This window comes from Zosterops lateralis (assembly GCF_965231275.1).
Source record: "Zosterops lateralis genome assembly, chromosome: 7".
Lineage (NCBI taxonomy): Eukaryota > Metazoa > Chordata > Aves > Passeriformes > Zosteropidae > Zosterops > Zosterops lateralis.
The window spans coordinates 7,710,735-7,734,769 of record NC_139767.1 but is presented as its reverse complement, the minus strand read 5'-3'; the positions used below and the strand labels follow the sequence as shown (position 1 = coordinate 7,734,769).

The 24,035-nt window shown below is 40.7% G+C and overlaps 2 protein-coding genes across 2 annotated transcripts in view; both read right to left on the bottom strand.

The window, feature by feature from the left end:
* The window catches only part of COL3A1 (collagen type III alpha 1 chain), a 467,081-nt gene that overhangs the window by 217,416 nt on the left and 225,630 nt on the right, over positions 1 to 24,035 (bottom strand). The window lies entirely within an intron of this gene.
* WDR75 (WD repeat domain 75) lies at positions 6,596 to 23,469 on the bottom strand. Its single transcript, XM_083865320.1, has 21 exons — positions 23,379 to 23,469; positions 23,105 to 23,234; positions 22,359 to 22,424; positions 21,730 to 21,823; positions 21,009 to 21,133; positions 20,590 to 20,660; positions 19,929 to 20,045; positions 19,307 to 19,395; positions 18,312 to 18,470; positions 17,958 to 18,017; positions 17,753 to 17,868; positions 17,116 to 17,288; positions 16,202 to 16,365; positions 13,769 to 13,952; positions 12,273 to 12,367; positions 11,795 to 11,890; positions 11,083 to 11,252; positions 10,448 to 10,507; positions 9,228 to 9,371; positions 9,056 to 9,147; positions 6,596 to 7,172 (listed from the first exon to the last, which is right to left on the bottom strand). Exons 1-21 carry the CDS (start codon positions 23,462 to 23,464, stop codon positions 6,968 to 6,970), a joined length of 2,496 nt encoding a protein of 831 aa, XP_083721446.1. The 5' UTR covers positions 23,465 to 23,469; the 3' UTR covers positions 6,596 to 6,967.

The following is a 24,035-nucleotide window of genomic DNA, read 5'->3' as shown; positions in this document are numbered from 1 at the left end:
ATGGAGCAAGCACTATGAAAATTTTCCTTTCCTACAGATGTGATAGTTCTCAGAAATCCAGCTTTCATTTGCTCTGTGCCAAGTGAAAAAGGGCTCTTTTCAGGATGGGATATTTCAGGGTTTAAATAGTCTCTTTGTACTAAGAGCTGATGCACTGTTTTTTTACCGTTTATATTTTTGGTACTTTTCCTTCTTTGAAGTGATAGGGGAAATGGAGCAGTCTGCAGCTCACAAGAAAAATCAGGAGGGTAAAGCCATGTGTCCTGGGACTTGCTCTTCATTGTCTTGGCTTCTGTCATCCCAACAGTCCCCGTGCTCCTGCTCGGTCACAGGGTGACAACCCAAGGTGTCAAACCCGCCCTGATCCTTCTTCTGAGGCAGGATTTATTTGTCTTTCTACTGTGAACATAATTTTAACAAATAAGATGAACTTCTTGCTACCATAAGCTTCATTTTCAAAGTGGAAAATGAAGAGAACTGTGAAAGATATCCCCGCTTTCCCTGTATTTCTTCCATAGAAGAGCTAGGACTGCAAGTAAGAGACAAGTAGGGCCAAGGAAGCTCTAAGGACAGAGGAAACAGCCCGAAAAAATCCTCTTGTTATAGAAGTGTCTGACTTTGAAAATTATATATTGCATTTGCCTAGCAGACTTTATGAGAGCCATGTTACATTATTATTTGTAAAGTCAGTGACTAAAAATGAAAAAAATAAAATCTCAGATAATATTGGAGAGTTTGTTTGTTGGTATGTTTCACAGGTTTGAGGAAAAAATGAAAACTCCTTTGGTCACTAAAGCAAATCAAATAACCAAGTTATTTAAAGCTTTGATCACAGTCTTGAATCTGAAAATATAATAAACTAAGTAGCACTGCAAAGAAACAACTTGAGGCCTCAAACTCAGTAGCTAATAACCAGTTTTATGGTTGGGATAATTTAGCTAGTTTAAAATAAAGGTAGCAGTATAAGAAAACTATTTTGAAAAACTGGCAAAAACTCTTGCTTTTCTGGGCACTACCTTCTACCTACTCCTTTGTTGCCGCTCTCATGAAGAAATTACATGAGGTGGTGGCTGCAATGTGTGCTCTCGAATGATAAGCCTAATTCTTACTTACACAGCTGCATCTGGAAAGGTCAACAGAGGACAAAGGTCATGGCTCCAATAATGATACTTCCTTACATGGTAAAAAGCTCACAATTCTTTAACAGTTTTCATTTTAGAAGCTAATAGAATAATCACCCTCAGCAGTATAATGCCATCAGTCTAAAAGTATTTTCTTTGAACTGCTGGCCACTGCTTTATTTGTTTATTTACCTATTATTTTGGAAGAGGAGGAAGAGGGTGTAAGGGGAAACCAGGAGTTGCTGCATGAGAGCTGACTTTTCTTGGGTATCACACCAAACAAACATCTCTTGGGAATGTTCTAGGTGTGGTTGCAGCTCTCCTAACACGAGGGACAGGCTCTGGGACAAATGAGTGAGGTTTGGGTATATGACATTAAAATTTCATGTTCTGACCATAGAAAAAGCTCTTGAAGAAAAGTCTTGCCCTGTTCTCAGTGGAGCTGCAGTTCTGGGAACACCTTAAACTATTTATTCATGTTTCATTATAAGCAGATTTTTTCCCCTCAGCCAGTTCCCCACAAAGGCACTGGGAGCTTGTGTTGGCACAGGAGATGCAGCAGTGGGCAGCAGATGTTTGCTGGGAGGTGGAAATGCTTCTTTCTGTGGTGGCCACTTAGGTGTTCAAAGTGTTTGAGAAACCCACAGCCTCAGGAACTGCTGATATGCAGGTTCCAGAGCTGTGTGGTAATCTTCCTTACAGCCACATTATGGTGTTTACCTAAAGGGCTTTGTTCCCTCTATTACCAACAATATTAACAAGAAATTCTTTGTAAGAAGCTTGGGCTACGTTCACTTTCAAACCACGCAACTCAGAACACTGCTTGTAGCAGTATTTTAAGATTTAGTACATTACCTTGTTGTTGGCAATGTGACTTTGTGACCCTGGACTATAAAGTCAAAGGGTGCTTTGTCAGTGATTTCTGAAGAGTAGGGATTTCATCCTGAGTTGGCTTTACAGTACAAACACAAATATTGTTCATGATTTCTGCCCTCTGATAATGATCTAATCTTGTGAAGGGACTACTGTGACAAGCGCACTCCTTTATGTTAGTGAAATAGTTAAAGTGCAGAGGTGTTCATAGTATTATTTAAATGTCTTTTGCAACCTTAGAGGCAAGTGACCTTGCTGCCCTGGCTAAATTCCAATTTACATCATTACAGTCTACTACTTAACTCCTCAAGGAAATGCTGTGCAGAGGCCAAAGCTATACCTGCACTGTTCAGTCTGAACTGGGATATCCACAGAAAACAGGGATCCCTGCAGGGATTCTGCTCTGGGAGAGGTGTTTGCTGTGAAGCACTGGGGTATTAGCTGATGTATAAATTGCTGCCTTTGATTCTGCCATCACCAGAAAGACTCAGACACTAAAGGTAATCAGCAAGGAATACAAGCCAGAACAGAGAAGGAACAGGCTTTAGGACCATCCAGAAATGTATTAAATGACCCTGACAAGTTTTGCCCTTGAAATTATAAATTAGTCAGAACAGTATTTGACCTGTAAGCAGTTAACCCAAAGAAAGGCTGAAGGAAAGTTCTGGTGTTGCTAAAGCCCAGGGAAAAGAAAAAAATAAAAGTTAAAAGGGATGGTATTTCATTTAAAGCAGAGAGTAGCATGCTTTCATTTTTTCCTGAAGATTCTTATCAAAGAATGGCATAGAAATTTTGCAGGAAAGTAAGATTACTTTTATTAGGAAAAAACTGTCTGTCAGAAGAGGTAAGCCCTGAACAGATTCCATACCATAGAATGGCTTAATTCAGAGGTTTGCAAAATTAGACAACTACCTGTCAAGAATAAATATATCTCAGTTCCTCTGCTTTGAGGCAGAGGGTCTGTTCAGTTTCTCTGAGTTATATTTGAAGCTGTTGTTGTTTTCCTCTGTCCTGTTCTCTGCTGGTTCTAATTCTGGCTCTTAGCTCGTGCTTTAGGAGGCTGCCTGCAGACTGGGCTTTGGCAGATGGAGGTATCTAAAAGAGCCTCCCCAAGGCCAGACAGACAAACAATTGTTAGGCTGAAATACAAAGATCCAGGTGATCCTAAAACACGCGGCGCAATTTTCAGGGTTTTTTTTTCCCCTGTTCTTGAACTCAAAAATCCATAGCAACTACTGTACTACTGTTTAGTAACATCAGCCTCTTTCTCATGGCTTTCCTGCCAAGTCTGCCCACCAAGGACAGGGCAGGTGTTGGAGCTGCTGTTAACTAGTAACCAGTCTGGGCCTCACAGAATACCAGTGAAGAGCACTGATGTGCAGTCCCTGTGGAGCTACACTTGACTGAACAAATGGGCTGAAATTATTGGTCAGCTCTTCTGCACTTAGAGCAGCAGCTGAGCAGTCTCAGGGAAGCAGCCTCTCAGTCAAAGCCCATTGCCATGATGTACTCCATAAGGCCTTGCCTGTAGGTTTATTTTTTGTAATGCCTGCCATAGCTGCTGGAATTTCAGGCCCTCACGCTGATCCAACTGCTTGTCTGAGTGGAAAATCTGGGAAGTAAACAAGTCTCCTTCTAGGCACTTTGCCACCCTTGTGTGGGCTGCCCCTCAGCCTTAAAAACGCTGTGACTGCTTCTGTGAAAATTGCTGTCCTGCTGGGATGCACAAGGGACCCACAGGTATTGAACACTGACCTCTACACATTGCAGAGGTATTTTCTTACCTATTATATTTATCAGGTAACTGGAAAAATGAGATTAGGTTAAATCTCCTTCTCTATAGTCTTTTGTGTCAAATCTATTAAAGAATAATCATATCCTTGTAAAGTTGCCTTTAGAAGGAAGAAGCAGAAGCCAAAAAATCAAATTAAGGTTTAACTTAGGGCATCACAGTAAGTACAGGGACCACTCATAGCTACTAAGATACACAAGATTTTTTAAAAAAAAAGTAAAAAAAATTGAGGAACAGCAGACAACTGTTTTAAAACTAAAGCATTTCAAAGCAGCCACAGACAAATCAGTAGCAGCCATCCATCCCTCTGTATTCTTCACTGTTGTAATTGCAGTATCAGCCAGAAGACATTTTCTAAAAGGTTGGTCAAGAATGTGCCTACTAAGTGTAGTAAAACTGTAACCAGAAATGTATTTCCTTCTTGAGCAGAAAAAACTACAGAGAAAAAACAGAGAACTACAAAGTGAGGGCCCTCTGTGTTACCCCAGTATGTTCAGTCTGCTGTGCAAAGCAAAACAATGCCAGTAAAGAGAAAAGGTTTAAGTCTAAAAGCTGTATTTTGATGAAGGTTCCTAACATACTGCACTAGTGCCTGAACACAAAACTGAACTGCACCTTCAGGTGCTGACTTGCACATGAATTTTCTCTTGTCTCTGGCTTGGCTTCCAGGAAGGCACTTGACTTTCACAAGAACACGTGAATTTAAAAACCTCACGTGAACAGATACTAAGCTTTCCTCCTTTAAACCACACTTAAATGTTGCTGACACAGTAACACAACAGCAGGCTTTGATGCTGTGCTTTTGTAACAACTTGTGTACAGATCTCTCAACTCACACTTATTTTTCAGAGAGCTAAAGTCTGATGTTATTTAAAAAAAAAACCCACAAAAACCTTTCAGTGTGTCTTTCCTAATACAGTGCATATTTCAAAGTGGGGGGGATATCTATTTATTTTCCTGGACTTTGTGAGTTTTTAAAACCTATCATTTATCAGTTACAGTCTTAAATAATTTTTCCTATTTGTTCTGTTCAAACTTTTCAATTAGGGAAAAATCCACTGACTCCAAGGTTCTCAAAAGGCTGTATCATTTTCAGCTCTGCAGATAAGAGGGATAGAAATAAAAAGTGCCAGCAGCTGGGGAGCTGTGATTTTTTTGCTTCAGCTACATACCATAAGGTTATCTAAAAAGCTGTTATACAAAGGGAGAAAAATGCCAAAACAGAAAACTGGCCAGAGTTGTGATAAAGTGTGTTTGCCTTCTCTCCCTGTATGTTTGTGACAGAAATAAGGTATTAACTTACAGGCAAACTAACTTTGAAAAACTTTTACAGGTTTTAAAATATTCTTTTTCTGCGTACCAAGGCCTAAACAAGAAAGCAAAATGCCTCATTATTAAAAAAAAAACAAAACTTTCCTTAAAATTGTCAATATTAGTCCTAGTAAATAATCTATGATAGAAGAAAATGTGCCTCACAGTTTTAAGTAATGGTAGTGTGAAGAGCTGTGGTACCTGACTTTATTGTATGGGAAGATGCAGGAGCCCTTTGCTGCTGTGGGACTAAGTTAACCTTGGCTGGTTTAGTCTGAAACTTGATCAATTAACTGTTTTTCACATGGATGTCTGATAGAAGGAAATATAAAGAGGGTGCAAGGGACTACCAGCATTCAATTCAAGTTGCATGGCAGACATTCCAAGGCCCTTTACAGAAACTAATGTCTTCTGAAGTATTTTCATATCCCCACATTCATGTTTTGACATCCATGATAGTGAACTTACAGAATTAAAAGGTAATTTTCTATAATAACGAGTTTTAAACTAATTTTTGGCACCTTTTCCCCCCTCCCTTGAAGCCAGCACTCAGACCCATTGGCAGAATTGTTTTTAGCAGCTCTTTTCAGTGCCCCTGTCTCTGGTAGTTTCCATTTCTCAGGGTTAAGACTCCTCCCACACCCTCACCATGGCAGGCCCAACATCCATTCCTCCCTGGCTGGTCCTGGTAGCACACCAAGGGACCAAACAGTGGCTTTGTGTTAAAATGGGAAAGGGAAACCTGTCAGGAAAATAATTCTGAGGTGCTTTCCTTGATGCCCAAGGAGGAATTTCAGTATTTCTATACATGGGTGTAGGTGACAGATTTTATCTGTTTTGGTGGATTCATTCCTCCCAAAAAAGTGAGAAGTGTTGCATTAACTGCCCCCCAGTATGTGGTGTTAATACAGGACAGGAAGCAACTTCCACTTTGATTGAAAGGCAGAGCAGGGAGAACTCGGGTTTCCCTCAACTAAGTGTTGGATTGTTGTTGTTCCAGCATTTTTAATCTGAATACTTTTAGCAAAATATTGTTTCTTCAGAGCTTTCAGTGACCTGTGCCCTTTGCATCTGCTTGCCTTCACACTGCAGCACACAGGAGATAGTATTCACTGTTAGGCCCTCAAATTCACCACTTCAAACCAATTCTACACTCTGCTGTGTATAGTTAAGTGATATAGAGGAATTCCAGCTGGTGCATTAAAGGCTTATTAACTGGCTGTTGCATAAACTGCTGCATCTCCTACATGATGCAGTTGTCTTGATATTTGGAAAGGTTTCATAGTGCTCTGATACAGTGAAAACCTTCACCTAAGAATCTCCATACTCTGTGAATTCCACAAAAGATTAATATCTATATTCTCTAACGAGGCATGTTAAACCACTTCTCATCTGTCTCAACACCTGGAGAGAAACTTCTGGGGAGGAGACTTGTTACTTACCTGTACAGAGCACCAAGAACCACCTTGATTTCCCCTGACACACCTTGAGCTAAGCTCTGTCACCAACTGAAGGCATTTGCTGCTGCTGCAGCCTCAGTGGGGAGGATTTTCAGCAGCTGAGCTGTTACATTGCAAACTGATCACAAGTCAGATAATGAACCCAGTTTTGCTATTGGCCTTTTAAATATACTTGCAAGGGGGAGGGGGGAAACCCCCAAACTAGGTTAAGCATTTTCTAAGGTCACAAAGAATCAGTAATAAACTTAAGAGCAGAATCAGCTTTTCAAAACTTTAATCCCTCCCCCTAGTTCAACATTCCTTTGGAAAGAGAAGCTGCTAGAAAACTTTTGGCCAGAAGACCTGAAAAAATTCTTTTAAAGAATATTTAATCCACAAAGCTTCAACTTGCAGTATAAAAAAATGTCTGTTTAGAAGGCTGATATCCAACTGTAGTCCATTTTTCTTATTTTTCGTAGCTCTTTTTCCTGGGATTTAGACAGTTTACAAGTCATCTCTCCTAATAATTCCATATGGCTTGTGTCTTCTTGTTCCATTGCTGTGACATCTTCCTCATCTGAATCATCCTCTGCTTTTTCACTTTCCATTTCTACTTCATCAGCAACTTCTTCAACACTGGAAGATGGTTGGAAACAACCCAATTAATAGGTACTCTTACATATTACAGTGCTATGGGGGAGAAGGTAAAGTTATCATGCAAACAACCAAGTAATCAAGATTTTATTTTTTTTTTTAAATTTCAGTCTACCTTAAAACTACTATACTTTTCTTGCCACTTCAATTTCAAGCTATTTTTCAAATAGCTCTCCTCTAAGTAAACTTAAAATACTTTTCTTTCTCAAAATGTAGTACATAACTGCAGAGCAGGCAGGTCAGCAATTACGACAAATGTTAAAACATTGCAGTCCTACAGGATCAGAAACACTGGGGTAGATTAGACACTATTCAAGAAGACCATTCTTTTCCAAATCTGAAAAAGGTCACTTGGTCTTAAAAAGTACTACAATACCTAGAGCATTACTGGGAAAGAAAAAAAATATTTGGTTGTTTTTTTTTCTCTATATATAGAGAGGTGTTTCAAGTGGCTGTTCCCTTCTGAGTTCAAGAGTTTTAAGCTTGTGCTGAAGTAGAAAGCACAATTCCAACGAATTATATGGAACTGTTACAATTTAAAATGCATTAATTAACAGTATTAATTCAAGTATCTGTTGTATAAATATTCCAGACGTATTAAGAGTGAACTGCATGGCAAAACAGTACTGGTCTTCTAAAAATCATCTGTTCTAATCCAAAACTATTCATCACTCACAGAATGTAAGTGGAGAAGCACACAGCAGTATCACAGTGCCAAGGAAAATAGAAGAATTTAATGTTAATAATACATCCACTGTATAATAGATACACTATACAGTGATAAATTGTGGTCAATCTTCAAGGGCCCCACGCTGCAGCCCTTACATGTACCTTTAAATGCACAGCCATACTAATCACCACTGTCAAAGTACAAGCTCTGCAAGTGCAAATATTTACACAGGTCACTGAACTCTCACAATCTTCAGGACTGAAACTAGATGTGAGTTTCCATGTATTAGATTTCTGCCAGTGTTTTGTGGATGCTTTGTTGTGCCATGCAGTCAGAGATCCTGCAGCAGTGGCCAGCACAAGGTGGCAGAAGCCAGAGCACACTCAGGAGCTTTGCTTGTTTCCACATAAGCTCTGGCCCTGTGAACCACCTGCTCGCCTGCCTGGCAAATCCACACCAACACCTCATTCCAAGGACAGGTCTTCAGCCCTGGCCTGCCAGAGGTTAATGAAACACTTTAAAGAATAGATGACACAAAAATGCAATTGTTTAACTGGCTTCAGTGTAAGTGATAAGATATTACTCCTAATGTAAGACCACTGTCATAACCCCTGTGCCTGCATTCCTTCTTTAGCAGCATACACTGATCCCAAAGGAGAAGGATACAATTTTAAGTAACGATCAAACTACTCTTTAAATTGGAATTAAAGCACTGTAAGCCAAACTTAGATGTGCTTACAGTATACACTTGTATTTTGTAGCCTAATTAGAAATGGCATTTGAGTTCTACATAAGTTTTTAAGATCAAGCTTCTAACTTCCTGGTGTATCTAGAAACTGAAACCAAAAAATTATGCAGCAAGTCAGTAATTTCAAATAAAGTTGATAATCTAATATTTAACCAAAAAACAGCACTAAAAAGCCAGTAAATTCCTGGAATAAAACTAAATTCATGGAGAACATTTGAGTGTAAAAGGCAGCATTTTGCATATAAGCACGTTATGCAAAACCTAGCAATAATAACAGCAACAAAAGAGCCAATACACTAAACAGCCAGACCATTACCACATTGAAGTATTCTAATAACTTACTGAATAGATAAAGATTATTGGAAATCTGCTTTTACAATTTGAACAAAGATGTACATAATTTAAAATAACTCTGATAACTAAGGAGACTTCTTGAATTTTTCTTACCTTTTGTTCTCTTTGGAGATGAGCAGTGAGTTAATAAATATAGTGCAGAGGAAGGAAGCAGATGGCAAAACGTGTGCTGGAGTGTGCAAAAGCTGCAAAGATAAAACAAAAGTTTTATGAAAGATTTTGTTTGTCATGATTTTGCTGGTACATTTACTGTAATTACTCCTACCTCTTTGACAGCAGGTGAAGCTTGCTCCTGCTTATTATGAACAACTGGTTTTCCAAGGTCTGTATCCTCCTGTGCCTGCTGCTGTCTGTGCTTTCCCAACAGCACACTAAATGGTGTCACAGGAAGACTTTCTTCTACTGCCAGCTTGAAAAAATATAAGTAGAATTTTAGTGGCACAAATCTAAGTTCGATCTACTTTTAAGTTACAAATTCAGAATAAATCCAGGTTAGAAAGGTCTACACTCGATTTAACTCAATGGAGCTATGTGGCTCCTTGTACTCATTCTCCGTCAGGTTCTGGAGAGAATCCTGCACAGAGGGTTGCAAAACTCTCCAGAATATGGACCCAAGAACACAAGATTTTAATTTGCTGGTCTACCTATTACCTTCCAAGTATGGAAGGTGGTGCATGTGCCAGAAAACCAAAGGATTGGTTTTTCTGATTCCACTTAGAACCAAAAGATCATTTATACTCCAGTGTCATCTGCAGAGAGATTCCATTATGTAATGGCAACCAAAACATGGCACCTTGACTTTTGGCATTTTCCTACATCAATATACATTAATCTGAACACCAAATTATTTTCCCACCCTCCAAAGAAATTGATTGCTTATGTCCACATTCCCACAGCATTCCATATTAGAAAGACACTAACTTGCACTTGGATCTATTTTATCTAACCAACTAAATCAATCAAATGCTGCTCTTTCAGTGAGTATGAAACACTTCTTCAACATGAATTTAAAAAAACAAAGAACCAATTTCCCAGACTACTTCTCCACAGAAATACATATTGGAAAGCAGTTCTAGAACTCCTTCTCACTTATAAATCACAATTGACTGACAATGTTCATCCCCATCAGAAATCACACTCAAGGTTCCAAGTGTTACAGAAACCAAGATAAGGAAAGAATTAACTCAAACATTTTGCTTCATTTATGTAACGTGTATCTTTTGTAAAAGTTTTTTTTTCCTCCCCCAGGGGAAATGGAGAATAGCTTACTGATACTTTGAAAAATATTTTTACAAACACCACTTCTTGTCAAAAAAAAAAAAAGGCAAATCCAGATTACTGTCCCTTCTCCTAAGTGTCTGTTACTCCATGTACGGATCTGGTGTGCATTTTCATGACAAAAGGGAATTTCAATATGACAAAATGACCACCATCAGAATTTTGAACTGCCCTGTCCATCTGAGTCAGAATTTTTATGAGAGGTACCTGTTTGCTCGATGGTGTGAGCCTTTCTTCCAGAGACTTTGTGCTAAGTGTCATCAGCTCCTAAAATACAGAAGGATGTGGCACAGTTACCATATGTGAAACTGCTTTCCATATTTCCATACCTCACCTACAGAAGCTTCCAACTGGCCCAAAAGCTTTTATTGGTCAAGTAGAAGAGGCAAAACCATCTCTTCTTTATTTTGTAAAGAAACTGAAGAGAAGCAAGAATGGACCTAGAGGTTCTAGAGACTTTTTGGGAAAACAAACAAAAAACCCCACATCCCCATCCAGAAATTACAGGGAAACTGAGTATCACATGGAACATTTCAATAATCAGCAACAATTCATACAGCTTCTGGGTGCTTGTTTAAGTTAAACAGCACAGGCAATGTTCCCAAGTTATCTGGTGTCTTGTATCAATGAGGCAGCATAAACTATTCACAGCAGAAAACCAGAAAATAATTTTGAGCTTAGGCTGTTTTGGCAGTTGAAAGCTTTCAATAAAGCACAGCTTACAATGACTTGATCAAAACCAGGAACTCTTATGCTCATAAGCAGAGCTCTGAATTCTTATCAATCCATTTTAAAGAAAACAGTTTATCTCCAGGAACCACCTACCAATTACTATTCCTTACTTGTGTATCCGTAAGAAAAAACAGTTGGGATTTTCTTAGCCAAGGGTATTTTTCTGAGCTTGTCATTTCAGGTTCATCTCTTGGAACAAAGGCAGCAAGCAGGATCTTTTCTTTACAAAGATTTCTCTGGATGTAGATTGGCCGTGGCTCATTTGGTTTAAACACAAACACTGCAAAACCAAGAATATCTTTTTTTAAAATCAGGAAATTCCTGTGCTCCTGGCCAGCTGTCAAAGCCCTGAGTATAACAGTCAGGAAGGCTGGACAGCATTGCCTCCCAGCACCAGTTCACAGGCATATAACCGGATAACTTTACTCAATAATAGAAGGGACCTTTCACAGTACTCCAGGTAACATACTTGGAAATAAACATTTCTGCAGGAAGAGTTATCTTAATTTAATGTCAGAGCTCTAAAATGTAGTTGCACAGTTCTGCATTTATGAGAGAGAGTCAAGAACATTTGAGACCCTCAAGAATGTGGTTAATCCTGAGATATGTCCTGTACCTGAAACTAACTTTTGGAAGAAAAGGTAACACACTTTATTTGAATGCTGCTGTCATATGGCTCAGTTTCCACAGGTGCAAGCACACACTGAAATCCCTCTTGCAGCTTTCATGGTCTGAATTCTAAGAAAACCTTTTCTAGAAATTGTCCTTCCCCAGTTTTAAATTCTGCTGATTATGACTTGTCAAAGAAGGCTTTATACTCACAGCTGGACTCTTTGGAGAGCCATGAGACTGCAGCAATATGTTCAGAAACGGGATCAGGCTGCAGAACTACAATGTTGAGGTGGGCACTCCACTCCACTGAAAGACAAGCACAGCAAGAGCCAGGGGTGAAAAGGAGCCAAACAAAAGGTCAAACAAACAAAACACAGGGACTTAGCTGCTGGAAGAGGCAGCTCCACTCATTCCCTGGTGAATGAAAACACACAAATGCTACAAACTTCTACACAAGTAAGAAATACTATGTATAACTGAGTTATCATTCACCAAACTTTAAATTTATTCTGCACACACACACAAAGCACATGCACATGGACAGGATAACTGTCCTAAGTATGAAATCATCCAATTTCCATAGGGCATTTTGTAGTGTCTAAATTTGGAATTGAACTAGAATTATTTCAAGGTTTCACATTAATTTCAAATATTAAATTACTCTAGCACACATTCAAGCTGATCTTACATGCACAAGTGAGCAGGTTCCAGCAACACAGAAAGCCATAATCAGTGGCACCAATAAGGTACTTGGAACATGTTAGTCTCCCAAAGCAGATTTTCCTACAGAAGTAAAAAGTCAAAACAAATTAGTTACCTTCAGAGTTCACCTTTGTTTCTCTTTTTAATAATTAATCTCAAGTCACAAAAACCATTCAGTTATGATTTAGTTTTAATATCTAAATCCAAAGTTTGCTTTTTGCATTCACCTCTAGTGGCATGAAACTCCACACACAACTATCTGGTAAGTCTGATGATGTAAAGTATGCATAAATATGTAAGAATTACATGTTTCTACAGCATTCCAATAAAAAGGAGGAATTTAAAACACTTAAATTAATTACAGACCCATACATAATTCTAAGTGTTCACATTGGGATGGGAAAACAATATTTAAAGAAGCCCTACTATTGTTTAGGAACTAGAATGAGAGTATTTGTTAAACAAGGGTTAAGCTGCTCCAGTTGAAGAAAGCATGTGATTTAATTTCTCAGTCTTGTTTGAGAATAACAGAACAGCCTTATGACTTTTAATGATAAAAGATTTTCAAAAACCCTAGTAAGGGACAGAATTTGTATATTAAGGCATAGCCCTTTGAAATTATGCACGTAATACAGTAATTCATTATATTCCTAAAGTAATTTATTTCCTTTTAATACAACAAATAGTAAAGGTTGTAAGAGGAGGGAGCTGGCCTGGGAAAAGCTTGTCACTGCATCAAGCTGGTGGCTCATGTGCCTCTCACAAGTTTCCTGCACACCAGTTTCAGAGTACCACTTCTCAATTTCTTATCTTAGAGGACCAATATAAAACAGACTTCATCACGCAAAAGAAAAGCTTACAAACATACACACAACAAATGGAAGGGAGAAACCTCTGTATGCTGCTATGGTTCTTTGTGTCAAGAGTCTTAAAAATATTGTAACCACATAATAAAGTCTTTTATCATGACAGCATACCATGGGGCATTGCTGGGATAGTCTGCCAGGAAAACATGGATTTTCAAACAGACGTTAGAGGATCAAGATACATATTTCATAGTACAGGTAAGGTCATCATGCCTTTATGGTTTATTGATATAATTTCTATTTGCATGTATGCATACACAGATAAAGAACCAACTTCTTGTATTTACACTTTTCCAGGACTTTGATTCACCCCTGGATTAGTGGGGAAAAAAAGAAGGGGTATCAACACACTACTTGTGTGCCCCATGATACAGATTTAAGGATGGGAGGTGCAGGAGACATAAGCAAGAAAGAAGGAACTGCAATGCTCGATCTTATTTTTAACCAACCACCTAAAAGCCATTTTAGTCTTTTCTTTATATGAATTTAAGACTGATAAATTCAATGTTTATGAGTATATGTTTATGAACATATACAAGGTCTAGGACTGCTATGAATTGATTCTTTCTTTTCTCAGAGTTCAAATGAGACATAAAAGAGCAGATGAAAAACATACCTTATATTTCCAGGTGGGTGGCAAAATGTACACTTAAGATCCCAAGTAAGTGAATCCCATACAGTGACAGTTTCCTCAAAGCTAACAGCAAGCAAAGAGCCATCTTCTGAGAAGCAGCAGTTTGTAGCTTGGTAGTTGTGGTAGCTGCCTACAAAGTCACAGGTCCAGCTCACACTCTGCTGTGCTGTGTTGAATGAACAAGCCAGTTAATTCAAGTCTATACACGAAGAAAGAAGAATTCGATTATTATCGCAAAATAGGCTCAAGAACAAGGCAGTTTTTTTTCACAATTTTTGAAGAGTACAGAGAATCTGCCCTGTTCTAATACGAGAAACAGCTCTGGTAAGGTTTTCATTTGTCCTCAGTTTTGCATTTGAACAGTGAACCTTGAGACTGACATGGTACAATATTCATGCTTCATTTGCCAACTCCATGAACTGTGCTCTCAAAGAGGTAGAGGTTAAGTAAAATGGTACTCAAGTAGATTCAACACTTGTTGTTCTGAAAAATTCTTGTCGTAACTCTAGCAAGAACACACAAGCATGACCCAAAATCTGAACACAGCTTACATTTGAGTCCAATAAAGTTCATGGTTCGTTTACAGAAGATTTGAGGATCACCGAGTGACCCACCAGCATGTTTCCTTGTGTTGGCTCATATAATACTACACTCTGCCACTGCATTCTGTTGGGACACTTTTCCCACTGTTGATAGTTACCAGAAAATAAACTGGAGGGAAGTGATGTACTTACCCCATTAACATACATTTCCCAGTATAAAATAATTCCTACAGCATGCTTTTGAAACATTTGAGTGGGATGAGAAAAAATCTCTCTATGCTAAGATACCCTTTATATAATGGCTACAAGTTGATGATTAAAAGACCTGCCTGTTAAAAAAAAAAAAAAAAACCAAGAAAAAAAAAAAAAAAAAAAACACCAAGAAAAAAAAAAAAAGAAAACAGAAACGATTGTGTACTCCCAACTGCATGGCACCATCTAGAGGCCCAGCAAGAGACCTGCTGCAATTAACACATCCTAGAGTGAACTCAACTGAGGAGCTCTTTGGTAAACTATTATTTGCTGCAGAGAAGCTGCAGCAGGTCAAGCCTTTCTCCCTGAGCATTCCTACTCTGCCCCACTGGGTAAACACACCACAGCAGTCACCACTAATTGGTACTTTTGCATTGGCCATGAAACAGAACCCTGTAGGCACTTAAAATACAAACACCCTGATGAGGCCAGTCAGCAGATACAGAACTATTTTGAGGAAGGAAAAAAAACCAAAATTAAGTTTCATCCCCAGTTGACCCTGTACTATATCTCAAAGTATCTACTCATTAAGATATAATTTAGCCTCAGAATAAATGTGAATAAAAGCAAAGCGAAACACTCTTTCAGATACCATTGAGGGAGTTACTATTAATACAGTAAACAACACAAGGTTTTGTCTGTCTGCTCATCAGCAGCCACAGTTGAGGAACAAAGAGGCTGTAAAGAGAAAGTTTGGGAAAGTTTGCCAAATGGAAACCCTAGTAGCTCAAAAGTACTTTTGAACATGTTCTCACCTGCCCATGAAAAGACAAACTAATTACTATAAACTGCAAGCAGTTCAGCAAGACCACTATTACAGCTGCTTAGGAACATGAAATGACAAGACATCCAAGTGGCAGGAAGTGCCACTTCACTTAAGTGTGCCTGACACTTTAATAACATTTAAGTAAAAGGACGTTAATATGTTGGAAATCTTCTGTATTTCATGTCCAAAGGCATACAGAGCTATCAATAAACATATACAGATGGGTGTGTTTGAAAGAAGTGAACATCAGCATGTCTTTCAAGAGGCTAAATTTTGTCATTAAAAGTATCTCAGAAATACCTAAATACCCATTCTAAGATGTTCAAATACCTAATGGAAAGGAAGGATGTTAAAAAAATGATCTCTGAAGTGGTGGATCTGCAGAATTGCAAAAGTGCTATTATTTTACACTAAGTCAGCTCAAACAGAGTAACACATTTCTGTATCTTGCTCCTTGGAGCAACAGTCTCAAATGAAAAGCTGACCCAAAGGACCGACAAAAATCCATTTTCTCAGCATGGAAAAATCATTACCATCAACAATTCTTTAACCAGTGAACACAAGCTGCCATTCCATCCTACAGCAGCCTGCCAAGGTCTTTGGCTGTTTCAGGAACCTCCATACCAAACTAATACTGTGGAACTGTGGCAGAAGTCCATCACAGGAGGCTTGGGAAAACACAATATTTCACGCAGCAGCAGAAGCAGATCAATGCAGGAGACTAAGCAAATGAAAGTAGGGTCCTAATTTCTACTGACTTCAAATGTCATTGTATGGCCTTTCCAACTCAGGTTATTCTTTTGGTTGGTTCTATGTTAACAAGGTGCAAGTAAGTTGTATTTTGGCCACACTTACCTTCTGGATCAGTGTCTTCTACCATCACCCAGACTTTAAACACACAGTCTCTGCCAGTTGTTACCAGTATGAGAGAGTCATCTCCCAGTTCATCCATGTCACGAAAGCACATGTCTGTGATGTGGTTGTCGTGGGGTGTGTTTATTCTGGTGTTCAGCTGAAAGCTGTAGGAAAACAGAAACTTGTCATTTTATTTCATTTGGAACCTGGGGGAGACTTCAGTTCAAGCTGATTCTGGAATGGGCAGAGAGAGGAGCAATCAAAGGAATTTCTAATTAAGACAGCTAAACAGGTATTGCATTAACAGACCAGGTTTCCCTAATGGCTTCCTTATAGTAGCCCAGCACAAAGAATTATCACTAGGGAAGCATCTCTCAAATACTCAATACTGAACCCTGAGCAGTCTTTCCAGTACTTAGAAATCAGTCATGTGGTTGATCAGTGTAGTTGCTTTCTTTTGCCTTGTTTAAGAAAATAACAATTTGTAGTTAAAATGTAATTTTTTTAACATGAAAACTAGGGAAAGGGTATTAACCAGATGCATATGCTAAAGACGAAGACCAACAATAAAATGATAATCTTTTGTACCGTCTGGAGAAGGACTAATCAATTAATGGTGGATTACACAGAGACAGGAAAACTATATGAGCTATAGAACCATTCTGTCAGGTCTGTAATTTTTAATACCAAGGAAATACGTGAATTTAAGTCCCATGGTTACAACAGACTGTTTACTGTACATAAAATAGATCCAGAGCAATTATTTCTTATGTGTTTTCAGAGCAACTCTGCTCTGCTGCAGATGCTGTAGCGTGCATGGTAACTTCCCAGACCTGGAAAAACTGCCTTTGCAAGGCAATGTCTGTGCAGGGATTTGTGTGGCTGGCAGCTGGAAGGCCAGCTGTTGTCATTACCTTTGTGCTTCTTCATGGTAGAACCACAGCTTGAGCTGTAGCTCGGGGTCAGTGACCTCCTCACTCTCCTCCACGGTGGCCAGCCAGGTGCCCCGGGCGCTGAACGCGACCTTCACCAGGTCCGACTGCTTCAGCCCTGCCTCGTGGATGTACTGGCGCTGCACTATGTCCAGCTGCAAGGCAAGGCCACGGGGGTGTTATAAAATTCAGGCAGAGCTCTAAGAGATACCATGAAACCATGGGGAAAGGTTTCATGAAGGCTTTAATCAGCCCTGACTGGGCTGTGGCGCAAAGAAGTACGCCAACGTGTGGGGAAACAGAATTAGGGCATGTGCATTCCACAACGATGCAAAGTGTAGAAAAGAATGAAAAATAATTTGAAGGTGTTTTATCTACAAATTTTGGACATTTAACAGGATAGCACACTGTTTTAAAGTACTTTTTTCAGTATCAGTGTTTAGATTTGCTCAGCAAGTGACATCAGAGATAAAGCCAAGAGCCTCTCAGCCTGGAATCCAGCCTTGTGGGATAGCTACAATGTTTTTTTCCCCCTCTGCCATATTAAGTCTTCAAATAAATTCTGATGCACAAGTTACTTCACTAAGTTCAAGTTTTGGTACAAGCCCATCCAACTTACACTGAACAACTGTTGGTCACTCTGGAGGGAATAGAACTGCAAGTGGCCTGGCTCTCCATTCAGGACCAAAGCTTTGGTTCTAGGATCAACCACTAGGCCAGTCTTGACATCCCTACCTGGAAACAAAAATCAGGTGACAAATGACCAAAGCTATCAAGTGACACATTCCACCCTCTAAGTGGAAGATAATTTTTACTGCACTTACTTTTGATTAGCCCTTGAATACTTCTGGAAAACCTTAGGTTGCTGTTGATTATTGTAATTCCTGAAAGAGAAAGCAGACCAAGTCTTGCAAAAGGCACACATCTCATGGTGGGATTATCTGTACTGTAAATGTATCTTTTCCCAGTTTATGACACCAAGGTGCAAAACCAAGTTACAGCAGGCACCAGGCAAATTCACATAACTGATCAAAGAGCAAAAGAACAAGCATCTGTTCTTTCAGATCACTAATGAAATTTTATGTAGGTCTTAACTAATTCATCCAAAAATCAACAAAACAAAGCTCATACAGATTTTCATTTCCACTGAAGTGACACTTGGGTGTGCTTTGGCTTACTGTTGTCTGTGTGCAGGGTGCAGCAGAGAGCGCCGTCAGAGGCCATGGAGATGTACTCGATAGGAGACCCCAAACGAGGCAGGAAATCCTTCTGGCACGAAGATTCATTGTGCCACTGGACTAGGACAGATTCAACTCCACCACTCAGCAACCTGGTTCCTTTTCCAGCAACAAAATACAGTTAAAAGGTTTTGCTTAAAAAGAAATAAAATCAGCAGTATGTCTTTACAATGACAGACAGACATGAGTTTCTCAAAACTTTTTAAACTGTCATAAGTAAACAACTATATCGAGCCTGGGCCATACACACAGACATGCTTCTCATTATGCCCTGTTAAATTGCTGGAGATACTTGGATTAAGTAACAGGAATTTGTGTCTACGGTGAAATTTAAGCAATGCTTTGGGAGTAGTAGATCCCATCAGTTTCTGAATCAGCTGGGTATTTGTGTTAGGATATGGCTGAATTGTTCTCCTTCTGTGAGAAGTACTTTGCAGTAAGAAATATCTTAAGGAGAATAGTTCAGATCACACAATTCGGATAAAAGTGTAGTATTTGTGACAGTAAGTTTGAGCTCAGACAAGACTGGCTGGTTTTATTGGGATGCAAGTAAAACTGGCAAGAACTCACCAGAATTATTAATGAAAAGGAAGGGCAGGAAGAGTGGAGGTGAGGGAGAAGAGGTGAGAGAAGAGGTTAGACTTTTCTTTCTACCACAGAAGGCAGATATTTGACATTATAAATACCAGTCAAAATGCATATTAAAAAAGTAACTCCTTTTGTTTTTATTTCAGATCCTTCCTGGATATACTTAAAATTCTAGAAATTAATTTGTTAGTAAGTGGACAAACTTGGAGTTTCTATAGATTCTTCCTTGTCTGCTGCCAACACTTCAAATTTGAGAAGGTTTTGTTTGTTTGATGGAGATTTTTTTGGTTTTTCAGTAGATTTTTTTAATTGCCTTTTTTTTTTTTTTACGTTTTTCTTTTACTCACCCTCCATAGAAAAAGCCAGATCCATGACAATATCATGATGCCAGTGCAGTGTGGAGTATGTGTACTCTTTCTTGTGGTGGAAATTTCTCCTGTGTGGAGAGGCACAAAACAATTCTTTACTCATAGCATCAACAGTAGAGTAAACAAAAGGAAATACTGAATTGAATCAAATATATCATCCTGTCCTCTAACTTCTAGACTAGTTTATCAGGTGATGCAGAAGGAGTGCAGGAACCACAGTCCAGGTTTTCAGAACTCTCCTGGTCCACACCTCACATCTTGGATGTACAGAGCAACTCAGCCCTGGAAGCAACTTAACCAAGTAATGTTTTTAGTCATGTATTCCACTGTTGTGCTCTCCTTAGGACTTTACTTGCCCATAAAGAGTTATTTCAGCTGCTCTTGCACTACCTTTTACACTTAAGTTTAGATTCAATGGAGCATAACTTAACAGAGGCATTTTTCCACTTGATATGTACACTTGTCAGCAGTGCAGGTTCATTGCTCTTTCTGAAAATGGCAATGCTAAGGACAAATCAGACTGCTCTGCTCAGGTTTGACTTAATTCCTGCAGTTAGAGGAGTTTATGGGATACCATAAGCAGTTAACAAAATGCACATACCAGAGGCGAATCTTTCCATCAGCATGGCCAGTTGCAATGCAATCCTCCGTAGGATGGCACACGACACAACTGAAGCGATTGTCTCCTCCTTTTGTCTTCAATGTACTTAATGAAAACCTTCAAAAGTTAAGAAAGTAACTTTAATTGTAAGAGTTAGGTTGGTTTTTCTAAAACAAATGTTCAAAAGGATCAGCTAGTGCATATAAAAATAATTCTGATTAGCAAAATTAAACATTTTCAAGTTGTTACAGTTACATGCACTCTCAAAAAATCATGACAGACTTGCTTTCCTCTTGATTTCCTTAATTCTTCACCTTCAATCAAGCTGAAAGAGCTTTTGCTTTTGTCTTTCTCTCCCTCTCTCCTTTTCTCCTGCTTCCCCTCCCGCTGCCTGGGCCCTGCCCAAACTATGTCACTTGTTTCAGGTCAGCATCTACCTAAGTATTTAACTGAAAAAAATACATTCCTGTGCTGCAAAGGTAAGGTATCACTGACACTGATCTGCTCCCTGTTCACTTCTTCAGGAAGCTTCTTAACAGTAACTACATCCCCTCCAGCAGAGAGCCAAATATGAGATCATGTGTGCACACATGATGAGTTAAAAATCAGTGAGGATATATCAGACTGAATCAATACCTGACATTTTTATTCTCATTCTTACCTGTTCAACAACTTCCGTTTGAAAAAATAAACTTGGAGATTCACACCCTTCACTGATACCACATATGCACCCTGTTAAAGCAAAGCCATTTAAGACATACACATCATGTTTTCACACAAGAAAAAACAAAGCACACAAGAAAAAATAAAGTACATCTCACTACAAAGTACTTTACACCAGAGAGAACATATAAGCTGATGTTAAGCAAATACTTTTCCATTATAAGTGTCAAAGTTTCTTTTTTGTTTTCGTAATATTAAAGAAAGCATAGTTTTAACACTGATTCATTTATTTTCAGTTCTGTTTCAGTATTGCTGTGCTTTGTATAAAGGCATAAACAGCACAGAGTTTATCTGAGAGGAAAAAACCCCCACCCAACCAACATCCCAGAGAAGAAAAAATCCCAAAGGTGAACATACTTCTCTTCCAAATGCAATGTGCTTCATTGATGCACCCACGCCACCCAGAACCACTGAGAGCTCCTTGCTTTCCAGATCTTGGCCTGCTCCTTTTGTCAGCTTAACTGAGACCAGCTGGAATGTATCTGACCAAAGAAAAAAAAAATCTGTCTGAAACCAACAGCAGCACTGAAGAACAAGGACCTGACAGTAGGGATCAGTGCAAGTGTAAGCAGAATCCAAGGGAAGCAGCAGAGTATTTGCTCTTGCTCCGAAGTAGCAATATATTGTAGTACACAGTAAGGCCAAGCTGTATTTATTGCAGACAAAATCACATTTAAAAATACCCAGGCATGCCGGGAATAGGACAAGTCTGTTTATGGTAATGCTGCCTGAGGTGGGAGAATAATCTTCAGCACTGAAACCCAACGTCAGTAGTATAACCTGTACCTTGGTGAGCACTGCTCAAAGATGAACTGATCTCTGAGACCACATCCATGCAGTACATACTTCCAAAGCAAAGACAAGCACTCCTCTAGACAAATATTGGAATGACAGATGTCACAGAATGAGAATGAAAGAGGTACAAAATGTAGGACTACAGACATCTGCCATAGGATTTAAAAAATATTTGACAATTAACATGTTAAAGCCCACTCTTGCAGCACACCACTCACTGGTGGGACAGTAGCACAGACACAGAATGACTGAGATGACATGGATGATGCAACTTGTACTGTACCTCGTTCCCCCTTCTTTGGAATGACAACAAACACTGAGTCCTCAGCAGTAGCAAGTGTGTATAGTGCCAGAAGTTTGGATCCTACAGTGAAAGTCTGAAGAAAAAAAGAGAAGGAAATCAACAATTACTACATTTGTGTGTATGTCTTTAAAATAAGGTAATCATGTCTTAAAAAAGTGTTCATGTATTAATTAAAATTCTCAATTCAAAGATAAATACATCTTTATTCTATCATGGACTAATACAAATGTTAAAACAGTACATATAAAATATGAGACACTGGATTTATTGAAAAGCCTCAAGACACCTTATCCCTAACACAAAGCAGAAAACACACCCAGAGGGGGGTATTTAGCAGAAAATGTGAGCAAGAGTAAGCAGCCCACATTTTCAAGCCATTGGATCAATTCCTATTGGTGCATCCCAAACTGCAGCAGGTAGCAGAGTCAGTATGTCAGTACATCTCCCATCTTCTTCCCCAAAAGGATCTGCACCATCAGCATCATCATCGCACATTCTATTACTGCCATAATTAGATGGGGTTAAGTTGCATTAATAATAGAAAAACCCATCTCAGACTTATTTGTGCCCATTTTTGACACGCTCTTAACAAGAATAACTCAACATACTTTAATGAGAATCCCATCCATGAAGTCCCACAGCTTAATGGTGCCATCGAGAGAGGAAGAATAGAGCTGAAGAAAAAACAAAAAAACAACTATATAAGTAATAGCAATACATTAAAGCCAGATTCTACATAAAACCACAACTGTGATTCCAGGTAACTGAATCATAAAAAATATAGGACAGAGACCAGCACAACACTACCAGTTAGAAATGAACATTGTCACAAAGAGTGAATGCACAGATACCTGCCATGTGAACACCTAATGCTGCACAGCTAAAATACAGATCCGTTCCTCTTGGTAAATAACTTTTTTTTTATCCAGACACCAAAAACCCCCAAGCAAACCAGGAGCAGGGAAGGCAGGCTGGGGCCAGAGGGAGCCACTGGGCAAGTTAAAGGGATTTAATCACATCTGCATCAGGGCCAGCAGATACAGAAGGGCAAACACCAACCACTGATTTCTGATTTTCTCACATGCTTACCCTTTCAATCTAAGAACCTGAAATTTTTCTGTATTTCCGTTTTGTTGTCATTCCATTCAAGGAGTGTGATCCACATAACATTTCATGTTTATATTTGTAGAAAACCGACACGGCTCTACCCTTCTTGTCAGATCCCAGCGAAACATCAGCTAGCGGATGCCCTAATCCCTCCCAGCCCCTTCCCAAGCTCCAGCCGGCCCCAGGACAGCCCCGCGGTGGCACACGAGGGTCAGGGCCACCCCCGGCCGGACCTCCCCCCGCAAACCTGCATGTGGTTGTGCGGGTTGAGCTGGATGCCGGTCACCAGATCGGCGTGGCCGCTCATGAGCCGCAGGGTCTCCTCGGTGTTGACGCTGTACACCTTCACGAAGTCCCCCGAGGCGCACAGCAGGTACCTGCGAGGGAAACGCCGTTACCCCGCCGGAGGGGCCCGGGCGCCCCCGGCACTCGCAGGCCGCAGGGACACCGGCGGGCAGAGCCCCGCTCGGAGCTCAGGAGCCCCCCCGAGCGCGGCAGCCCTGGCCTCCCGCCCCACTTACTTGGAGTCGGCGGAGAACACGGCCCTGGCCCCGCACAGGGTGCTGCCCCCGCACCGCACCACGCGGAGCGCGCCCGGCGCCACCATCTTGTCCCGCCGCCACCCGCGCGCCGACCCCGCCCCGCCCGGCGCCCATTGGCCACGCCCGGCGCCCATTGGCCCCGCCCCGCCCGGCGCCCATTGGCCCCGCCCCGCGCCCATTGGCCCCGCCCGGCGCCCATTGGCCCCGCCCGGCGCCCATTGGCCCCGCCCGGCGCCCATTGGCCCCGCCCGGCGCCCATTGGCCCCGCCCCGCCCGGCGCCCATTGGCCCCGCCCCGCCCGGCGCCCATTGGCCCCGCCCCGCGCCCATTGGCCCCGCCCGGCGCCCATTGGCCCCGCCCGGCGCCCATTGGCCCCGCCCGGCGCCCATTGGCCCCGCCCGGCGCCCATTGGCCCCGCCCCGCCCGGCGCCCATTGGCCCCGCCCCGCCCGGCGCCCATTGGCCCCGCCGCCGCCGCGTGCTGCGGGCGGGCTGCGCGCGCGCCCCCTCACGGAGCCGGGAGAGCGGCGCGGGAGGGGAACGGCCTCAAAACCACCTCGGGCATCACCCGGAGCGTGGCCGCGTCCAGATTCTCCTTAAACACGTCCAGGGACGGTGACTCCGCCACCTCCCTGGG